This window comes from Dendrobates tinctorius, unplaced genomic scaffold, assembly GCF_039654945.1.
Source record: "Dendrobates tinctorius isolate UK_male_01 unplaced genomic scaffold, ASM3965494v1 ptg000196l, whole genome shotgun sequence".
NCBI classification, from domain to species: Eukaryota; Metazoa; Chordata; class Amphibia; order Anura; family Dendrobatidae; genus Dendrobates; species Dendrobates tinctorius.
In genome coordinates, this window is record NW_027361863.1 from 1,812,981 (window position 1) to 1,833,082 (window position 20,102).

The 20,102-nt window shown below is 47.3% G+C and overlaps 1 protein-coding gene across 2 annotated transcripts in view; it reads right to left on the reverse strand.

The window, feature by feature from the left end:
• EDRF1 (erythroid differentiation regulatory factor 1) overlaps positions 1-20,102 on the reverse strand; it is a 157,276-nt gene that overhangs the window by 108,292 nt on the left and 28,882 nt on the right. Inside the window, exons 7-12 of one of the 2 annotated variants that reach the window (XM_073552777.1) lie at positions 11,407-11,508; positions 11,078-11,199; positions 10,157-10,268; positions 8,762-8,909; positions 8,579-8,687; positions 406-517 (exon numbers count right to left, since the gene is read on the reverse strand). In XM_073552777.1, coding sequence (XP_073408878.1) covers positions 406-517; positions 8,579-8,687; positions 8,762-8,909; positions 10,157-10,268; positions 11,078-11,199; positions 11,407-11,508 — 705 coding nt within the window. The remainder of the gene's footprint in view (positions 1-405; positions 518-8,578; positions 8,688-8,761; positions 8,910-10,156; positions 10,269-11,077; positions 11,200-11,406; positions 11,509-20,102) is intronic. The other variant, XM_073552778.1, reaches the window with a different exon arrangement.

Sequence of the window (20,102 nt, forward strand, 5' to 3'; positions counted from 1 at the left end):
GACATCACACCAAGCCGGCTAATCAAAAGAAGAGCCACAGACACCATCAGGTGGGAAACTGTTCTCACAGCTCAAGTCCAATGGCCACAGATTACTGGCGTGGCCATTAGTCTGGTTCCTGTGAATTGATTCGCACCAAATATAATACTTATATTAGGAAACCTGCACTGATATCCTGGCAGATCCGCTTGTCATTCACACAGGAGAGTTTTTCATTTTGATGAAAGGGGCGGATCATTTCGATAGCCAAGCCAATCTTTTTAGCGAGATCAGAAATTAAACATGCTGTGGATTGATAAACCAGCACTGTAAGTCAATTTCTGCATGAAAAAAAACCCTACAGCATGCCCATTGTCCACTTGATTCAATCTGCAGAGTGAACAAGTCCTGAGAGTAAAACCTTACCTGTGGGTGCCGTCCTTTATCCAGTAACTTCAGACAGTTTAATAACAAAGTGCGAATAGTTCCGTAATATTTTCTATTTTGGGTTTTCTTCATCATCATGTTACAAGCCACCCTAGAAAAAAAATATTAAAGAAAGTATTAGTGAATTGCTCCTGCAGTACCACAAGCTGCCACACGAGGTCCCTCCCTCACACAGGATACCATACATCTCCCTTTGCTGTTCCGCTGTAAAAACTTACACATTTAATGCACGCTGTAAAATATCTAATGTTAGTGCACAGCGCAGAGCTCCGCAGGGACCACGGCATTGTTTACAAGCGCGCTCTGGGGAAATATCACAAGTGACATGGATTACAGCAGAAAAAAGCGTTCAAAAAGGATACGGCCTGCTATTAGCAAGAAGGGACTGAGGGATGGGTTTTAATCACTTCATTCATCAGCAGTTAATTATTCTTTAGTGGCTCTTTTACTGTCCCGCTGAGACACGAGGCTCAGTTACTCACGTCGATTTCCCGGTTCTAAACAGACAAATATTACAACCTGTTCCTACTTAACGAGGCATACTACGCCAGAAGAAAGAACGGAAGACAGCTGTAACTAGTGTAAAGTGCCCCGGGCAATAACAGGGCGATCCTTGTATGGGACATTGGGAAGGTATAGGAGAAGGGAAGATTTGAAGACACGAGCCAGAGAGTACTCAACCCCCCTACAGAGAAAATGGTTATATACATAAGCTTGTGTTCACACACATTGGTTGTGGTGCTGCACAAAATGTACCAAACACATGTATTACAGTAAATGTCTCTCTTATAGCAACTGGTGATTATGTTCTGTGCAAACAAGAAACTCCAGAGAATGTTTCATGAAAAGTCCTCAGACACACAACGCAAAGATTGAGTCAACTTCTCCCCTTTTTATCTGGTTTCAGGTGTGATCTTCATATTGCCCTTACACTGTTACTTGCCACAGGTGAGATTGAATGAGCATCACGTGCTTGAAACACAGTTATCTTTTTTTTTTTTATTATAAAGGTGTCAACAATGTTGTAAGTCCCATTTTGGGGTCTTCGTGTGAAATTATGTCCAATTTGCCTTTTTTCTCTTTTATTGTTCCAACACACAAAAAGAAAATAAAAGTGTGTATAAACATGTCTCATTGCAATAATTGGATTGAGATATGGAAGGGATTGTTTTGTTTTTTTTACTTGCTGACATTTTCTATTGATAACTTTGATTGTTTTGTACTGCAAATTTTGAGAAAAGTGAGAGATGAAAAAACGACATTTCTAGCCTTACAGCACACACTGTACAGATGAAATATTTTTTGCTTTTTTAATAATTGGTACCTCTATAGATGCTGTGATAGCAAACATGCTTTATTTTATTTTCTTAGTATTTATTTGATTTTCTTAGTATTTTCTGTATGGGGGAAAAACAGGATTTTTAGTTGCTTACCGTAAAATCTGTTTCTCTGAGCCTTTATTGGGGGACACAGGAAACCATGGGGCGTATGCTGCTGCCACTAGGAGGCTGACACTATGCAGAAAAAAAGTTAGCTCCTCCTCCACAGTGTACACCCTACCGACAGGAAGTAGGATGTTCAGTTAGTGAGAAAGCAGTAGAAGTAATCTGTAGACGAGATAAAAACCACAGAAAACTCAAATCCACACTAACAATATTATGCAGTAACCGAGCTGTTCAACTTGGGAGGGTGCTGTGTCCCCCAATGAAGGCTCAGAGAAACAGATTTTACGGTAAGCAACTAAAAATCCTGTTTTCTCTATCGCTTCATTGGGGGACACAGGAAACCATGGGACGTCCCAAAGCAGTCCCCAAGTGGAGGGAACAGCAAAAAACTCCAATCAAGACGAGGAAGTCACCCTCGTCACCTGCAAGGTCTTTTTTACCCCGACCGGCACTTGCTGAAACTAGGCATGGGCTCTGAAAAAAAACCTCATGGACCTGTGGAGGACATATCATCGCACTGCAGAGGTGCCAAACGAAGGCCCAAACAGTACCGCCAGGAGGACACACACTGCCCGGGCAGAGTGCGTCATACTCAAAAGAACGCAGTCCTTTTTGAGCCGGCAACCCTACTAATGCCGACCAGATTCCGCGAGCAGACGCTGACCTGGAGGCCAGAGGACCTGTACACTTCAAGCCGGAGCTTGATAAGTACCGTTGCAGTGGCCAGGTAGCCTGATGCGAGAGTGTAACGAAGTAAAAGTCTGAGGCGGACGAAAGAAAGGGAATCCAGAATGATGGAGAGTGGACCCTTGATCCACAGGAAGTGCACCACGGCTGCTACAGGCTCTGTGAGACCCCAGGGGTGGTTGAGAGTCTGAAAGGACAGGCTACCAACTGGAAGGAAAAGGAACCTGTCTGTTGCAAACGCAGATATTGCCAAATCCCTGAAGAAATCAGGACCTGGATAAGAGCTTCATGGAACAAGGGAAAATCATGCGATTCACAGGAGGCAAATGCTGAACGAAGAAAATTTCTTCTTGAGAAAACAAGTATGGACTCAAACCTAGATCCCAAAAGTCACGCTAAGGAAAAAGCGCTGAAGAATGACGAGGATTAGCCTCAGGAAGGAGAGCCGCTTGTCCTTCCGGTGAACTCCTCAATGATTTGGCCTATTGGAGCCACACGTAAAGAACGGAAATTTGGTGAGGGACTTCTTTGGGGATAATTTCGCTCGTGAAACCGAAAGCCAAATGAAACCTTAGATAGGAACGATAGGCAAAAACCCATTTCTCCATGGAAGAAAAATTTTTGGACAGTGAGGACGGTCAAATCTTCTGACTGGTGTCTAGAAAGAATGTTCTGATGAGCAAGCTAGGCTACGCGGCTATAAAATTTTGCCAACTACTGTCTGTTGGCATCCCTGAAAGATGCACTTCTGGGAGAGGAAGGACCATAGTGGTGGAAAACTTGGAACCGGAGGGTTCGTAGCCGCAGAAGTAGTCCAATTTGCGAAGCGCTATGGAGAAAAGAGATATACCGAGGCGCCCCCTTGTTTGGAAACAGCTGGTCCATTCTGTGAGAAAATTACAGGACCTGAGAGCAGGCCACTGGGAACCTTCTAAAGAGTCGAACACTGGAAACATACTGAATGGCACCTGGGGATAACCTGGATCTCATCGTCGCGATGTAGGCTCAAGATGGCTATGAAGAGACAACTGATTGCTCGACTAGGCAGGTAGAACGTAGGCTACTGGATTACTTTTGAGATCAAAGGGAAGATAAACCCATCATACAGGGATGAGGGTGGATATGGGAAAAAAAAAACAGTCCAGCTGGACTTAGAAAAGAGATTAGTCGAGCAAGGTAAGTCCATGCAAAACATGGACTATGCCAACTGTAAGGAAAGTTGGCTCTAGGTAGATAAAAAACACCCCAGAACACAACTAGGCTGACGAAAGGCAGGTCAATCCGTATGACGATGTAAACGACCAAATCCATCATGGACCCTCTGGAGCAGGGAGGGGATTGCAGTGAGTAGATCTGCTTACCTAAGTCTAAGACAACACGCCCGAGGATAACAGGGAAAAGATACAATTCTAGCTGAAGGAAGAAACGCGTTATCATCAGACTCATCCTTGGATACCAGACTGGAGCAGCTTTCTACCCTGGTCGATGCTTGCACAGAGTGAGATTCCACTACTGTCTGAGGTGGGATACATTTTCCAGTCACAGTCAGAAGTCACCTGTCTTTGCTGCTGGAGGCTTTACCCGGCGTCTGTAAGAAAGAATAAGTAAGTTCCGACAGATAAGGAGCTTAGGCATTGTGGTAGCGCGAAGGCCCTTAGAACAGACTAGAACTTATAAACTACTATTGGCCAAACATGATAGACACCTGCAGCAAAGATAGCCTGCGGACAGTACTGTAAACTGATCAGAAGGTGTGGCAAAAAACTCCTGTGGGGCAACTCGCACATAGGGTCCAGAGCATGCCGCAGTAAAACCGCAACCATCCGTACCTGTCACGAGAGTGTCTGACCCACCTGAGGGTGGAGAATCCAGTTATGTTGCTACCGAGATCCGCTCTGTGGTACAGAGATTCGCTCCGTTTGGACATGGTAGTGCTTACGTTTAACTGTTAACAAACCACAGATGTTTTTAACAATGAAACCTGTAACCACAGCTGCAGCCCGTCAGGAGCAATAAATGCCGGCACCTCACCACGAGTGGTGATTAGACGGGAGCTTAGGCAAAAGGTGCAGAAGACCCATTTGAACGCGAAAGAGGACGCTCCTGACTCACCTGAAAATGGGACAGTAGAGCCGGACCGGTGTAGTAGATGGACCTCGGGTACGTTTGAGTCACCAGAAAGACGGCATGTATTGACTAAACATGTCTGGTAGAGGCCTATCCAAGTGCTCGATAAGGGATAGAATACTGCTGCAATAGAACGCGAGGAACCTGAAGGCGAAAGCGTCTAACTCACCTGAATACGGTACAGAAACACCCGTACCACTGAAGCAGTCAACTCCAGACACGTCTCCACCTTAATACGGTCGTTTGAACTACTGTACCTGGAAGGTGGTGCTTCTGAAGCCTGTATAGCGGATATAACACAGCTGCCATCGGCTCTAAGTATCCTGTGAACAAATCAGCGTGGAGAGAACCCGGAGAAGGGTATAGGAGACAGCCCTTTCTGTGTTGCGGTGCAGTCTAGGCCTTAATACCTGACGACATTAGGTAGAATAACGGCTTATGTGTTGCGGTCAAGGACTGGGTACCTGACGGCATTAGGCATAATAATGGCTTCTGTGTAGCGGTCTAGGTCTGAATACCTGACGGCATTAGGCAGAATAACGGCTTCACGTGTAGTAAGCCGTACTACGAAGACTGTAGTAAGGTAGATTCTGACCAGTCAATTCTTCTGACGGTAGAACATTAGGCCTGGGATCAGAAAGAGACCAACTGTACTCTCTGTTGTGTGCTATGGTTCCAACCTCTGGACCAGCGAGTTGTGGTCAGCTTCTTTATCCACTGAACCACAGTAGACAATTGCCAGGTAACACGAACTTCTATCCAGCTGGAAGGCCGGCCCAAACACTGCAGACGTGAAGAAATAGAAGCCGCACATTATTCTGCTTAGAGCAGTATGAAGCCAGCGTCCAGAGGGGTCTGCAGAAAAAAGGAAGGGCGAGTGCCTGTGAGCAGTAGATATGGGAGCAGATGCTATGCCAGGGCTCCAGCACCTTTATGTGTGAAGCAATGGTTGAGTGTTGCTCTGCTGAAATCAAGGCACATATCTGCAATGGCCGAAAACACAACAGCCGTGTGACAAACTCAGATTTCCGATGAAAAACGTGTGAATGAAACCTCCTACTAGGCCAACGCCATGCGGCAAATACAGAAGACAGCAGCGTGGCTCTCCAAGCCTCTGTGTGCTATGCCAGACATACTGATGCACTAGAGACCGTGCGGCAGAAGATTACAATTACGCCAGTAAATTACACGATTCTAGAGTACTATTACCTCAGTGACTGTACAGTTCTAGAATACAATTACTTCAGAGACTGTACGGCTCCAGAAAACCATTACGTTAGTGACTGTACGACTATGGCGCATTTCACATAAGACGCAATAGATAAGATGGATCCTCTGCTCCATCACTGGACCTGCGGAAAGTGTGGCCCTGCTTAATGTTACTATGAGGGGCTTATACTCCGCATTGTATCTGATTCAGCTGAGGGGAGAAGGGCAGGAAACAGCTGGTCCTGTCCGGTGAAGGCACTAACCGTGTCCCACGCTGGGAGAATACGACCGCTGTGGTGGATGCCGACGCAGGGAGGATGCCGAGGTCCAGGAAGACATATCTCATTTTTCAAGTGAGAGAAGAGGAGCAAAACTGAGCGGTGACGAGGACCGCGCTGCCCGCAGGCAGGACAGAGTCATTACCGGTGTGCTCACACCAATATAGCCGCTCAGGGCCCCCACCTACCCGCCTTAGAAAAGGGCGCGCTGTGCACAACTCCACTCTGCACAGCCCGAACGGGGGCGGAGCCAACCGTCAGCTCTGGGGACAGGAAGATGGCGGCGAAGGATATTCTCTCTGCGCCGCAAGGGAGGCCGGAGGGCGGAGCTTGCACTGGGTGCAAGGAGCGGTCTGAGGAAAGACTGGTGGGAAAAAAGCCTGCCTGAAACAAGAGGACGGGGGTGGGGCTAACGAGGACTAGGCCGCAATCGAAGCCGGGGCCTAGATTAGACCTAGGAGACCGCCGACGAAGGGGGGGCGGCGCAGAGGCCCGAAAAAATCTGGAGTTATCACCTAGATCCTAGCAGAAAGGTATTCGGGTGCGGGGGGAAGCGGTGGGGCGGGAGACCTGCGCTGAGGAGAGCAGGCTGCTGCCCACCTTCGCCTATTTTGCTGAATAGGGTACCAGCTGGGGGAAGCCTGAAAACACACAGCACTCGGCGAGAGGTGGTGAGGGCTTTGTCGACCTCGGCAGGGAATGAGCTCCCCACATGTGCGACAGGAGAGCGGCCAGGGAGAAGGGAGAACTCGGCCCGATATAAGCCGGGCCTAGACTACTGGAGCCTAGGGGGTTTCCTCTTCTTTACCTATCTTCTTGTTTACCTCTTCTCCCTGTGGTGTCAGACGTCCGGAAACCTGTTGCAGGACGTCACATCTCATCCAACTAACAGGCTCTGGTGGGCGAGTAGGTGGGAGACGAAGTGCCAGGACTAGGTCTGGATCACCTAAGCACGCTTCTGTGCTAGGGGTTTGGGTCCTGCCGACTAGACGTATGAGGATATGGGGTGGCAGTACACGCCGTACTCAGTCTCTTTGTGGGAGTACAGTTGTGACCTTTCATACTGTATCCCTCCTGGTACCTGAAAAGGAACGACGCACATTGAGGTAGATGAGGGTCTAATGAAAGACCCATGTCCACCTCCTACTGACACTAAGCTAAACTGAACATCCTACTTCCTGTCGGTAGGGTGTACAGTGTAGAGGAGGAGCTAACTTTTTTTCTGCAGAGTGTCAGCCTCCAAGTGGCAGCAGCATACACCCCATGGTTTCCTGTGTCCCCCAATGAAGCAATAGAGAAAGGGAGAATTTAAACTTTTCCTACTGTAGCGCAGCGGGGATCGTTTCAGTGTACCAGACAGTGACCACAGGAACAGTTCACAGCAAACGTGCTTTAATGTCCACACTCTCATAAGACAGCATACGGCAACCTCCAGATCGCAGCCGGGAAACAACAACAGTCCAAGGGAGTCCGGTTGCTGAGCGCAAAGACACCATCGTATCACACTGCGGGGTGCCAGGAGATCGCTCCTTTGGCTCTGTGCTAGCTCATACAGAGGGAGCTCTGCAAAGACTTCTGCTCTGCAGGTTGCAACAATATAAAATGACACAGCCAAAACCACCAACTGCAGGGTTTAAACAGGAATCTGTGGCCATGGCCACTTGTAAGACTCGGCCCTGGAGTGGAGATACCCGCCCCACTACCATCCTGTAGATCGCTCCAAAAATAAAAGCCCATGCTGGGTCTTACTGAATAATGCCTTGGCCAAATAACCTGACCAGGTCCATGCTCACTTTTATCTCTGCCTTGTGACCCATAGGCGTCCCCCGCTGTGATCACAAGACACTCCTGCGGGTCTAATAGGACTCCATCCGCATCCTGGGGGACACATAGCGACCCTCGCGTATGACTCCCCTCACTGCCTCACACTACTTTTTTCTTTTTTAAACTTTTTTTGTCTTCCTTAGTAGCTTTGATCCTGCAATCACCAGGACCCCTCTAGTCTTTATTCCAGGTACAATAACAGTTTGAAGATATATTGATTGCTGGTGGAACCAATGGTACGGCCATTTTTTTAAAGTTTCTTAAGAGCCATTGCTCAACAAGACATTTCCAGAACACCTGTTGCTTTTTCTACGGCCTGCAGCATCTCCAGACTTATCTCCCATGAAAAACAGTAACTTTTTTGTAGTTTTAAGTGGAAAAAAAAAGTAAGTCAACAGGAAAATTACAGTATAAAACCAGTTTCAAACGTCACAATCTAAGTACAGCTTGCGACGTCTGCACTAGGCATATATGAGGCTGTTGAGTTTGGGGCACGAGACCTGCAGCCAGCACTTGTGAAACCGGCCTAAGTCTGGATAACTTCCAGACAAATGCTCTGAACATAGTCAATAAATGACTTACTTGTAAAGCAACACAGCCACCGGCAGAGTGAAGGGGTTCTGGTACTTGTCCTCGGTTTCTTCACATAGGGTGGTGAGATCGTAGAGCTTCACAATGTCGCTGCCGCTGGCTGCAGGACACGACACAAGAATATAATTTGCCCATAGTATAAAGAATTCACAAATCTAGTCTACTCCATTTTACCTTTAAACAGCCAGTATGTATGGCCTTCTTTTGTGCAGTTTGACTTTAGAAATGATAAAATATTCTGTGCAATGTCTTTGATCACCTTGGTAGAGAAGTTGGAGTTCTCCAGATTAGGAATATCTTCTGTTTTAATCATCTCATATTTCTGCAAAAGAACAAAAAAAAAAGAAAAATATGTCAGACTTACTTTTGCCTATACTGGACATCTTACCATGGTCCTTTGAGCAGCATTCGCCAGCTTGCTGCTGCAGATGTAGTATTGCACTAAATGGCGTCCATTCGATTATCTTTTTCAATGAATATTGTAATCCCTTTATCTGTTTACACTCATTTTACAAGAGGGGTTGTCCACCATGTACTATCTGGACAACCTCTTTTAAAATGAGTGAAAGCAGAACACTGCCCACTTTAAAAATAAAACATATACTCCGCTCTAACTTTGGCGCCACTATCGCAATGTTGGCATTGGGTCTCTGGGGCTTGCATGACATTGTTATGCCACATGAGCCCTGCAGTCAATGAGAGGCCACTACTGGGCTACTGATCGCTCACTTCTTTCGGAAAAACCTTAGACAAGCAGAAGTGAGAGCGCTGCAGTCTAAAGGGGGTTTTACACATAGCGATATCGCTATGTGTGATACTTACCTCCGACCGGCTCCCCCGCTGTCCATCGCTGATCGCGCAAGAATGTCCGGCTCCATTTCTCGTCGTCAGCTTCCTGCTGTGACGACGAGCGATGCGTGAAGGCGGGCGGGAGGATGTCAGGATCGCTGTGTGTGAAAGGTGAGTATCGTGCGCTGCGTCGCTGCTGCATCGCTGTGAGATCTGCCTGTGTGACAGCTCACTAGCGATCATTTAGCGATGCACCAGCGATCCTGACCGGGTCGAATTGCTGGTGCATCGCTAAATGTAAAAGGGCCTTAAGAGCAGCCGCAGATTGTCGGCATGGTCCATGTAGGATAACACTGTCACAGGAGCTCCAACATCGCTGAAATGACACCTGTGTGGAAGGGGAGTATGCTATTTTTATTTTTCAATGGGGACTACTTAATTGAAATAAGGGTTGTCCAGATAGTGGACAATCTTTAAATCATGCCATGGCTTTTTTTCAGGGCTTTCTAAATGTACAAATTATGCACAGAGTCTGGGGATATTTCAAAGACATTTACAAACAGCGCATTAAGATCGTTACAGTAATCCTTTAAACCAGTCAGATCAAATACAGACGTGTTTCCCAAGTCAAATCCTCAACAGATCACGTTTACAGGATTTCCTTAGTATTGCACTGGTGATACTTCCATTACCTGTGTAATACTAAGGAGATCCTGAAGACATGGGGGCCTTGAGGATTGGAGCTGGGGGAAAGCCCGTGTCGATGGTTTTACATCTCACCTGCACAATACCGTTCACGTGGAAGCACATGACGAGCTCTGGAACATTGCAGATCAGGTTATCGAGCCAATAATCAATCCCAGTCAGGACATTAATTGGCTTGTTGTTGTCCCTAAGAGACATTAATATGTAATAATGTTCAAAAAATTTTACAGCGGATTTCGGTGCAAATTTCACACAATGTGCCAGAAATGGAGCAGGAAACTCGCTTTCCCGATATTCTTCAACCCTAGACTAGGTAAAACACAGAATCTGTTATTTCACAAGTGTTCCTTTAAATTTACCATAAAGGGGTGTTTCCAACATAGCAAGCTATCCCCAACCCTTAGGGAATCGCTCCGACTGGTGAACCACCCCCAGCGATCCCACACAAACTGCACTCTTGCATAACCCCCTCTTAAACTGAGTAGAAGTTTTCCTGTTCGACCTCCAGTCCATCAATGGTCCATGGGACTGCTGGAGGAAGCAGATATTCCGTCAGTCGTATGAATGTACAGGAGGTCAAGCATGCACACCTCAGCTCAATTCAACATCGTGTTTTGCATATCCCTGTTTTGGGGATTGTGTGAAGGGTTCCCAGAGGTCGTACCCCCAAGGGGGCATAAATTTATATCTTAAAGAAGTGGCCCCCAACGTGGATCAAGCAAGAGCACCAAAAATGGAATTTATACATTAGCAAAATATATACAAATTGTATCTGGGGTGCAAGGTCTCTTTAAGACTCCTGCTAGACAGTCTGTTTATTCTTGTGTGTGAACCTGGAAGATAATGTCTCAGAATTTCTTTCACAGCCTACTCCAGGTTGAGAGGGCTTATGAGATAGCCCCAGGATCCAGGTAATGTACATTTTTTTAGTTATTTTTATAGATAGCCATGTTATGTGAATGCCATTAGAAATACATTTTTGCCCTGGAAGCTTACCGTAGCCGCAAACTGACAGCCGGGTATCGCCCTCCTCCGAAAATAGGCATGTTCGAGCCAACGAGCATGTGGATGTCCTCAAACGTCCAAAGGATGTTCCTAACGAAATCATTTTTAAGACCCTGAATAAGACAAATAAGGAATCAACTTAAGGATAAGAAAAAAGCAAAAGTCAGCAAAGAAATGGATGGAAATGTCTCGAGAGAACATAAAAAAAATTAACAAAAAAATAACCGATGTGTCCAACTACGACTACGGTGATTGGTGTGAGATTATTTTCTGAAGCTGGAGAATTATGTGTTTACTCTATGGCTTCACATAATTCATACCTGACTGTTCTCCCTGTCAATACACAAACTGGGAACACTGGGATCTGTAGCCGCAGCGGCAACATGGTCCACTAGCAGCAAGGGATGAGTGGTCACATTTCCCTGTGGAGATGGCAAGCACAAGAGATTTGGCAGTTGTTTGAATACAAGTTCCTATAAAATAACAGCAGGTGCTCCGGCATCTTTTACATCCTGGTTGTTTTAACAAGAAAAGCTTAAAAAAGGACAAGTCCAGATATTATCACCATTTCTAACAGACAATTCTCTATCCTAATCCTTCTAGACCTGTCCTCTGCCTTCGACACAGTTCACCACTGCCTCCTACTACAGATCCTCTCTTCCTTTGGTGTCAAAGACCTCGCCCTAACCTGGATCTCCTCATACCATACCAAACCCGCACATTTAGTGTTTCCAACTCCTAAACTACATCTTCATCTCGCCCTCTCATTGTTGGTGTCCCTCAAGGCTCTGTCCTAGGACCCCTTCTCTACTCAATCTATACCCTTGTCCTGGGACAACTCAAAGCCCTATGGCTTCCAGTACCATCTATATGCTGATGACACTCAGATCTAACACTCTGGCCCAGATGTCACCTCTCTGCTGTCCACAGTCCATCTCGCCACCTCCTGTCGCCTCCAGCTCAAAAACATTTTCAGAATCCGTCCTTTCCTCAACCCTCACTCTACCAAAATGCTTGTGCATGCCCTAATCATCTCCCGCCTTGAGTACTGCAACATCCTCCTCTGTGGCCTACCTTCTAACATTCTCGCACCCCTCCAGTCCATCCTTAACTCTGCTGCCCGACTAATCTATCTCCTCACTACACTCCTGCTTCCCCTCTTTGCAAATCCCTTCACTAGCTCCCAATTTCCCAGCGTATCCAGTTTAAACTACTAACACTGACCTACAAATCTATAACCTGTCTCCTCCGTATATTACCGCACTAGTCTCTCAATATCTTCCCTCACGTAATCTCCCGTCCTTCCAAGACCTTCCCGTCCTTCTCTCCTCCACGCTTATTCGCTCCTCACCTATACCCTTAATTACAATGCATATTGTGCTCCAGAGCTCTATTTCGAATTCTGCACTTTGTCAATGGAAAGGAGTTGCCAATTTTTAATTTAATCTGACGTTGGCTGTATGATTTCAGACATGCATGTTTGCGATGTTTCAGAGTAAAACACACTTTACAATCCACCAGGGACTGAGCCGCACAAGAAACTAAAGGGATATGCGGGTCCCCTCCTTCTACCAATGACTGACAGGCAGAGCCGGCATCACCAACTGGCGCACCACGGCAAGTGTCGGAGCCCTGAGCAAGCGGGAGGGCCCACTCGCTGTCGGGAATACCGGCATGCTATGGGGTCTGGGAGATGCTGACACTGGGAGCCCCCCCCGTGCTTTAAACTGTTTGAAATACTTACCTCTCCTCGTTCCCAATTGGATGCAGGTCCTGTCTCTTCCGCATCTCCTGACTATTTGACATCTCAGGGCAGAGGGCACGATGATGTCACTACAGCGGCCCTCTACACTGAGCAATGCAGGAAGCCACAAGAGGCTGAAGACACCGGAGCTGGGAAGACGGAAGAAGCAGTCAGCAGGGATGAGAAGAGGCAAGTATTTGATTATTTTTTATGTATGAAACATATGGGGCCCATTCTCCATGGAACATTACATGGAGCCCATAATTCTTTATAGGGCATTACAAGTCACATAACCTACTTAAAATAGAAACAAACCAGTGAACTAAAAGTTATCTATGCTACTAATGTATAGCCAAGTAAATACCCCATTATTTCACTAACCAAGATTTGAAGACTTTATCTTGGAATATTTATGTTGTTAATAACTGGTGAACTTTAACCCCTTCATGACCCAGCCTATTTTGACCTTAATGACCTGGCCATTTTTTGCAATTCTGACCAATGTCCCTTTATGAGGTAATAACTCAGGAACACTTCAACGCATCCTAGCGATTCCGAGATTGTTATTTCGTGACATATTGGGCTTCATGTTAGTGGTAAATTTAGGTCGATAATTTTTGCGTTTATTTGTGAAAAAAATGGAAATTTGGCGAAAATTTTGAAAATTTTGCAATTTTCAAATTTTGAATTTTTATTCTGTTAAACCAGAGAGTTATGTGACACAAAATAGTTAATAAATAACATTTCCCACATGTCTACTTTACATCAGCACAATTTTGGAAACAACATTTTTTTTCGTTAGGAAGTTATAAGGGTTAAAAGTTGACCAGCAATTTCTCATTTTTACAACAAAATTTACAAAACCATTTTTTTAGGGACCACCTCACATTTGAAGTCACTTTGAGGGGTCTATATGGCGGAAAATACCCAAAAGTGTCACCATTCTAAAAACTGCACCCCTCAAGCTACTCAAAACTACATTCAAGATTATTAACCCTTCAGGTGCTTCACAGGAACTAAAGCAACATGGAATGAAAAAGTCTTAGTTACTCACCGGTTAACGGTATTTTTCGGAGTCCATGACAGCACCACCTGAGAGAGGGGATCCGCCCTTCAGGAACAGGAAACCTACAGATACAAAAGGGCGGCACCTCTCCCACGCATCAGTTGGATTACAGAGCACAAGAGGACCACAATGGTTAATAGCAAAATTTATACACAGTGTTTTTTATACAACTATTCCTTACTAGTGTACATATAAGAGAAAGAAGTGCATATCCAAATTTAAACTACAAAAAGGGGGGGGAATATACGGGTGCTGTCATGGACTCCGAAAAATACCGTTAACCGGTGAGTAACTAAGACTTTATTCGGTCGTCCATGACAGCACCACCTGAGAGATTTACAGAGAGTAATAACTTTTTTTAGGGAGGGACTACAGCCTGCAGTACCCTTATACCAAAAGAGAGGTCTGTGGAAGCACCCAAGTCTAGCCTATAATGATTATAAAAGGTGCTCGGAGAGGACCAAGTAGCCGCCTTACATATCTGGTCAATGGAGACTTCTGATCTCTCGGCCCACGAGGACGCCATGGCTCTGGTGGAATGCGCCCTCAGTTTTGCAGGTGCCGGTCTGCCCTTTGAGGTGTATGCAATTGAAATAGCCTCTCTAATCCACCTAGCTAGTGTATTTTTTTGACACTCTACAGTCTTTCCTGGGACCTTGATGGGAGATAAATAGGGCATTCTCCTTTTTCCAGGGGTCAGGAACCGCCAGATATTCTTTAAGGCATTCTCTAACATCTAAGGTGTGTAATTTCTCTTCCTTCTCATTAGCTGGATTAGGGAGGAAGGATGGAAGGACTATTTCCTGTGTTCTATGAAAGCTAGAAACTACCTTCGGTAAGTACGCCGGGTCAGGTCTGAGTATTACCCTATCATCCTTAAACTGTAAATAAGGAGGACGCCTAGATAATGCCTGGATGTCGCTTACTCTACGAGCTGAGGTTAGAGCTACCAGGAAGGCTACCTTGAGGGACAGGTTTTTTTATAGAGGCCGATGAGATGGGTTCGAATGGAGCTTCTGTCATGGCTGTGAGGACTAGGTTCAAGTCCCATGGCATGAATCTATCCTTCACCACTGGCCTGGATCTACCTGCTGCCTTGATGAATCTACTGACCCAGTAATTACCCGCGATGTTGCAGCTAAAGAGGGCCCCCAAGGCTGAAGCTTGTACTTTGAGGGTACTAGTGGAGAGCCCCATTTCTAGACCTTTCTGAAGAAATTCTAAGATTTGATTTATAGGAGCCGAACCCCCAGCGACTACTCTAGAGTTCTTTAGGAATCTCTTCCAAATTCTGACATAGATCTTGGTAGTAGTGATCTTTCTACTTTTAAGTAGACTGTCAACCAGGTCTGGGGAGAAGCCTTTATCTTTCAGCAGTGTCCGTTCAAACTCCACGCCGTCAGATGTAGGCCAGCCACCTGAGGATGAAAGACTGGGCCCTGGGATAGGAGATCCGGGATCTCCGGCAGGACCCAAGGATCGGACACTGACATGGTCCTGAGGCATGAGAACCAAGCCCTCCTGGGCCAAAACGGAGCGATCACTATAACTTTCGCTCTGTCTCTCCTGATTTTCCTCACCACTAGAGGTAATAGCGATAGGGGAGGGAAGGCATAGGATAGCCCGAAATCCCACTTTATCAGCAAGGAGTCTACCGCCAGGGGGTCTTCTCTGGGATTTAGTGAGTAAAACTGCCTTACTTTCCTGTTTTCCTTGGTGGCGAAGAGATCTATCTCTGGCAGTCCCCACTTCTGTACAATCAGGTCGAAGATAGAGTTTTTTAGGGACCATTCTCCTTGCCTTAAGAGATTGCGGCTCAGGAAATCTGCCGTGGTGTTTTCTTTCCCCTTTATATGTAGAGCTGTTAATGATAGGAAATGCTGCTCTGCTAGCTGGAACAGCCGTTCTGCTACATTCATCAGGGATTTGGAACGGGTCCCGCCTTGGTGGTTGATATACGCTACGGTGACCAGATTGTCGGAGAACACTCGCACATGATGGCCCTGTAGATACACAAGCAGTTCTTTAGCCGCCAGCTCTACTGCTGTCAATTCTTTCAAGTTGGATGACATCTCTATCTGATGATGCTCCCATAGGCCCTGGACCAGAATTTCCCCCATATGAGCCCCCCAACCGGAAGGGCTAGCATCCGTGGTGATTATGCGGGATATGTCATATTCCCAGGGAACCCCTCTGGATAAATTATTCTCGTCTAGCCACCATTCTAGGGACTCCCTTGTGTTTCGGGACAAGGTTAGCTGGTCCTCTAAGTAACCCCCAAGCATTTTTTGATGCCTTAAGACCTCGCCCTGTAGAGTTCTTGAATGAAACTGGGCCCACTGGACCGCCGGGATACAGGAGGAAAGTGAACCTAGAAGGGACATGGCTTTCCTGAGGGACATGGTCGGGTTATTGGAAGCGTTCAGGACCTGATAGTGTAGGCGAACCAGCTTCTCCGGGGGCAGACGGCATTCCTGTTTTTCGGAATCTAGGATGAGGCCCAAGAATTGTTGGATTCTCATCGGCTGTAACCGAGATTTTTTAATGTTAAGCAGCCATCCTAACCGTTCTAGGGCAGACCTTGCCCTTTGTAGCTGTTGCAAACAATGGTTAGCCGTTTTCCCTACAATCAAGAAGTCATCTAAGTAGGGAACTACTAAAATGTCTGATTCACGTAGATGGGCCATAACTTCCGCTACTACTTTAGTAAACACACGGGGAGCGACTGCCACCCCAAAGGGGAGGGCCGCATACTGGAAATGTTGAACTGACCCATCTAACTGCACTGCCACTCTGAGAAAACTCTGATGATCTGCATGAATGGGTATATGGTAGTAGGCATCTTTCAAATCTAACACCACCATGAAGCAGTTTTGAAACAGTAATTTTATTGTTGAATTAATTGTTTACATCTTAAATGGACGTGTGACCAGGAATTCATTGAGGGATTTAAGATTTATTATGGTCCTAAAGGAACTGTCTGGCTTGCGGACCAGGAACAAAGGGGAGTAGAAACCTTTCCCCCTTTCTTCCTCTGGAACTTTAGTTAGGACCTTTTTATGGCAAAGATCCCGAACTTCAGCTTCCAGGGCAGACTGTTCTGATGAGGATGACCTAAGAGGAGTGACCTTAAAACGATCTTGGGGAACCCGGGAGAATTCTAGTCGTAGGCCCGCAGTTACCACCCCCAGTATCCAGTTGCTATTAGAGATTAATGCCCAGGCCGGGTAGAAGGCAGCTAGTCTCCCCCCTACCGGAGCAACTAGTCATTGGGGCGGCTTTTTAGTGTCCCGTGCTGGACCTTCCTGGCGCCCCCCTCCTCCGAACATGAATCCAGTACCTCTCCTTCTTTTGTCGTCCCATCTGCCCTGATCCCTGGACGGCCTCCTACGGAAATATCCTTTCCTGGTAAAGGGGCGTCTAAAAGAGGGGTTCGGCAGACTGGGGAACTTCTTTTTATCGTCCCCGGCCTTCTCTAAAAGTTCATCCAGGACGGGCCCAAACAGGTATTCGCCCTCACAAGGAATGGAACAGAGTCGAGATCTGGCCTGGATGTCTCCTGGCCAGCATTTTAACCAGAGAGCCCTTCGAGCTGCGTTGGATAAACCTGCGGTCCTAGCCACCATCCTCGCAGAATCTGCTGACGCATCAGCCAGAAAAGCAGCAGCACTTTGGAAAACTGGTAAAGCTTTTCGAATGTATGCTCTTGAGGTTCCATCCTTCAATTGGGAATCCAGCTGATCCAGCCAGACCATCAAGGATCTGGCCGTACATGTGGCCGCTACCGCTGGTCTCAAGGCACCCGCTGACATCTCCCATGTTCCTTTCAGAAAAGAATCCGCTTTTTTATCTAGCGGGTCTTTTAAGGAGGCCATGTCATCGAAAGGTATGGAGGACTTTTTGGAGGCTTTGGCCACTGCCGCGTCCAGCTTAGGGGCCTTGTCCCATTTGGTTACCACTGGGTCATCAAAAGGGTACCTTCGTTTGAAGGCAGGTGGCAAAGAACCTCTTTTTTCAGGCTTTTTCCATTCTCTATCTATTAGGTTCTGGACTTTATCATTCAACGGGAAGGATCTGCTCTTTCTGGGATCTAGGCCTCCGAACATCACGTCCTGTGCCGAAAGTTCTGGTTTTGTGTCTGCTACCCCCATGGTGGACCTTACTGCTTTAACTAACTTATCCATCTGGTCTAAGGGAAAGCAGAAACGGCTCGAGTCTTCCTCTGAAGATGATGAAGTGGAGGCCGGGGAATCTGAGGAGATATCGATTCCAGGTGCGGCCGAGGACTCTGAACCAGAGAGGTTAACATCTCTTCCCTTAGAGGAGTCTTTTTTAGATAGGGCCTTCATTTCTGTCCTGATTATCTCCCTCAGGCTTGTGGTGAAGTCCGGTGTTTCTTCCGCCACCTGTATGGACGGGGAAGAGTGTAAGGGCCTGTCAATCTACCCCTAGGGTACCCCTATCCAACCCCTACCGTTTGTTCGCACGCATGGCTGACACAACTTTTTAGGGTGGCCGTCTGGCAAAGGGCAATTACAGAGGGCACATTCCCTGTGCTTCTGCTTCCCCGTAGCTTTCCTTGCCTGCGAAAGAACAAAATAAAACACTGCATCAGGGTACATTCATGGAGATCTCTTACCCATGCAGATGAGGCAGGTACCGGGTCACGGAGGGAGGCAGGAGGGTCCTTTAGCCTGGAGGAACTTCTGTGGCTTTGTTCGCCCGTCCATTTCTTCTTCTGCTGGCCACTCGCATGTAAATTCACTGTGGCCTGTTTCTCTGGGCGCTCCTGCGCCTCGTCCTGCTGCTCTGTGGGGGCTTCTGTCGAATCCATTGCTGGGCCTTCAGAAGCACCCCAGCAGCGTCACCTCCTGTGCTTTTAATGCCTCCCACAGTGTCCGGGTCAGCAGGGCTCTGGCGCGGCACCTCCCCCTGGGTCCTCCCCCCCCCCGCGACTCCCCCCCCCCACATGCTCCGTCCCCCCCCCCGGGTACCGCGCGCCGCCCCAGACCGCCGAGCCCTGCGCGCATCCCGGAAAGCCGGCCGGCACCCGACTTCCGGTTTCGGCGTTCCCGGCCCCGCCCCTTCCGCTGCTTCACTTCCGCTGCGCGATCAAGACCGCGGGAGCGCGCGGAAAGGAGCCGGCACGGCGCCCCCGGCTCCGGAATGCCTGCCGCCCCCACATGCGCCGACCTGCGCCCGCTGCACAGGCGCGACCGCCAGCCCCCGGCGAGAGAGAGAGAGGAGCAAGCGGAGACCGGGTGAATGCAACAGGAGGGGTTCCAGGGGTCATACATACCTTGTGCCGGCCCTATGGAGACGGCTGTCCACCGGACCCTCTGCTCCGCCTGCTCCAACCACTGTCGTGGTGACCTACCCGGCCCCACCGTGGCGCATCCAGGGACCCGAGCTTGACAGAGGTAGGAGACCCCCCCGCTACCTGGGTCGGTCAGCCGGCCTGGGAATCCCTCGACGACTCCATGATGGACCATCTGTAGGAAGTCCCGTCCTATAGGAACAGGAAACCAACTGATGCGTGGGAGAGGTGCCGCCCTTTTGTATCTGTAGGTTTCCTGTTCCTGAAGGGCGGATCCCCTCTCTCAGGTGGTGCTGTCATGGACGACCGAATAAAATGGACATTTTAATTTTTCCAACCAAAATTTTCTTTTAGCATCAGTTTTTTCATTTTCACATGGGTAACAGGATAAAATGTATCCTAAAATTTGTTGGGCAATTTCTCCTGAGTACACCGATACCTCATATGTGGTCATAAACCACTGTTTGGGCGCACGGCAGGGCTCAGAAGGCAAGGAGCGCCATTTTACTTTTTGAATGTAAAGTATGCTTGAATATTTAGCGGTTGCCATGTCTTGTTTTAAGAGTACCTGTGTGCCTAAACATTGGAGCTCCCCCACAAGTGAGCCCATTTTGGAAACTAGACCCTCCAAGGAACTTATCTAGATGCATGGTATGCACTTTGAACCCCCAGGTGCTTCACAAATTGATATGTAAAAAAAAAAAAAAAAAAAAAAAAAAGTACTTTTTTTTTTTTTTTTTTTTTTCACAAAAATTTTATTTAGCCTCAGTTTTTTCATTTTCACATGGGCAACAGGATAAAATGCATCCTAAAATTTGTTGGGCAATTTCTCCTGAGTACATCAATATCTCACATGTGGTCATAAACCACTGTTTGGGCGCACCGCAGG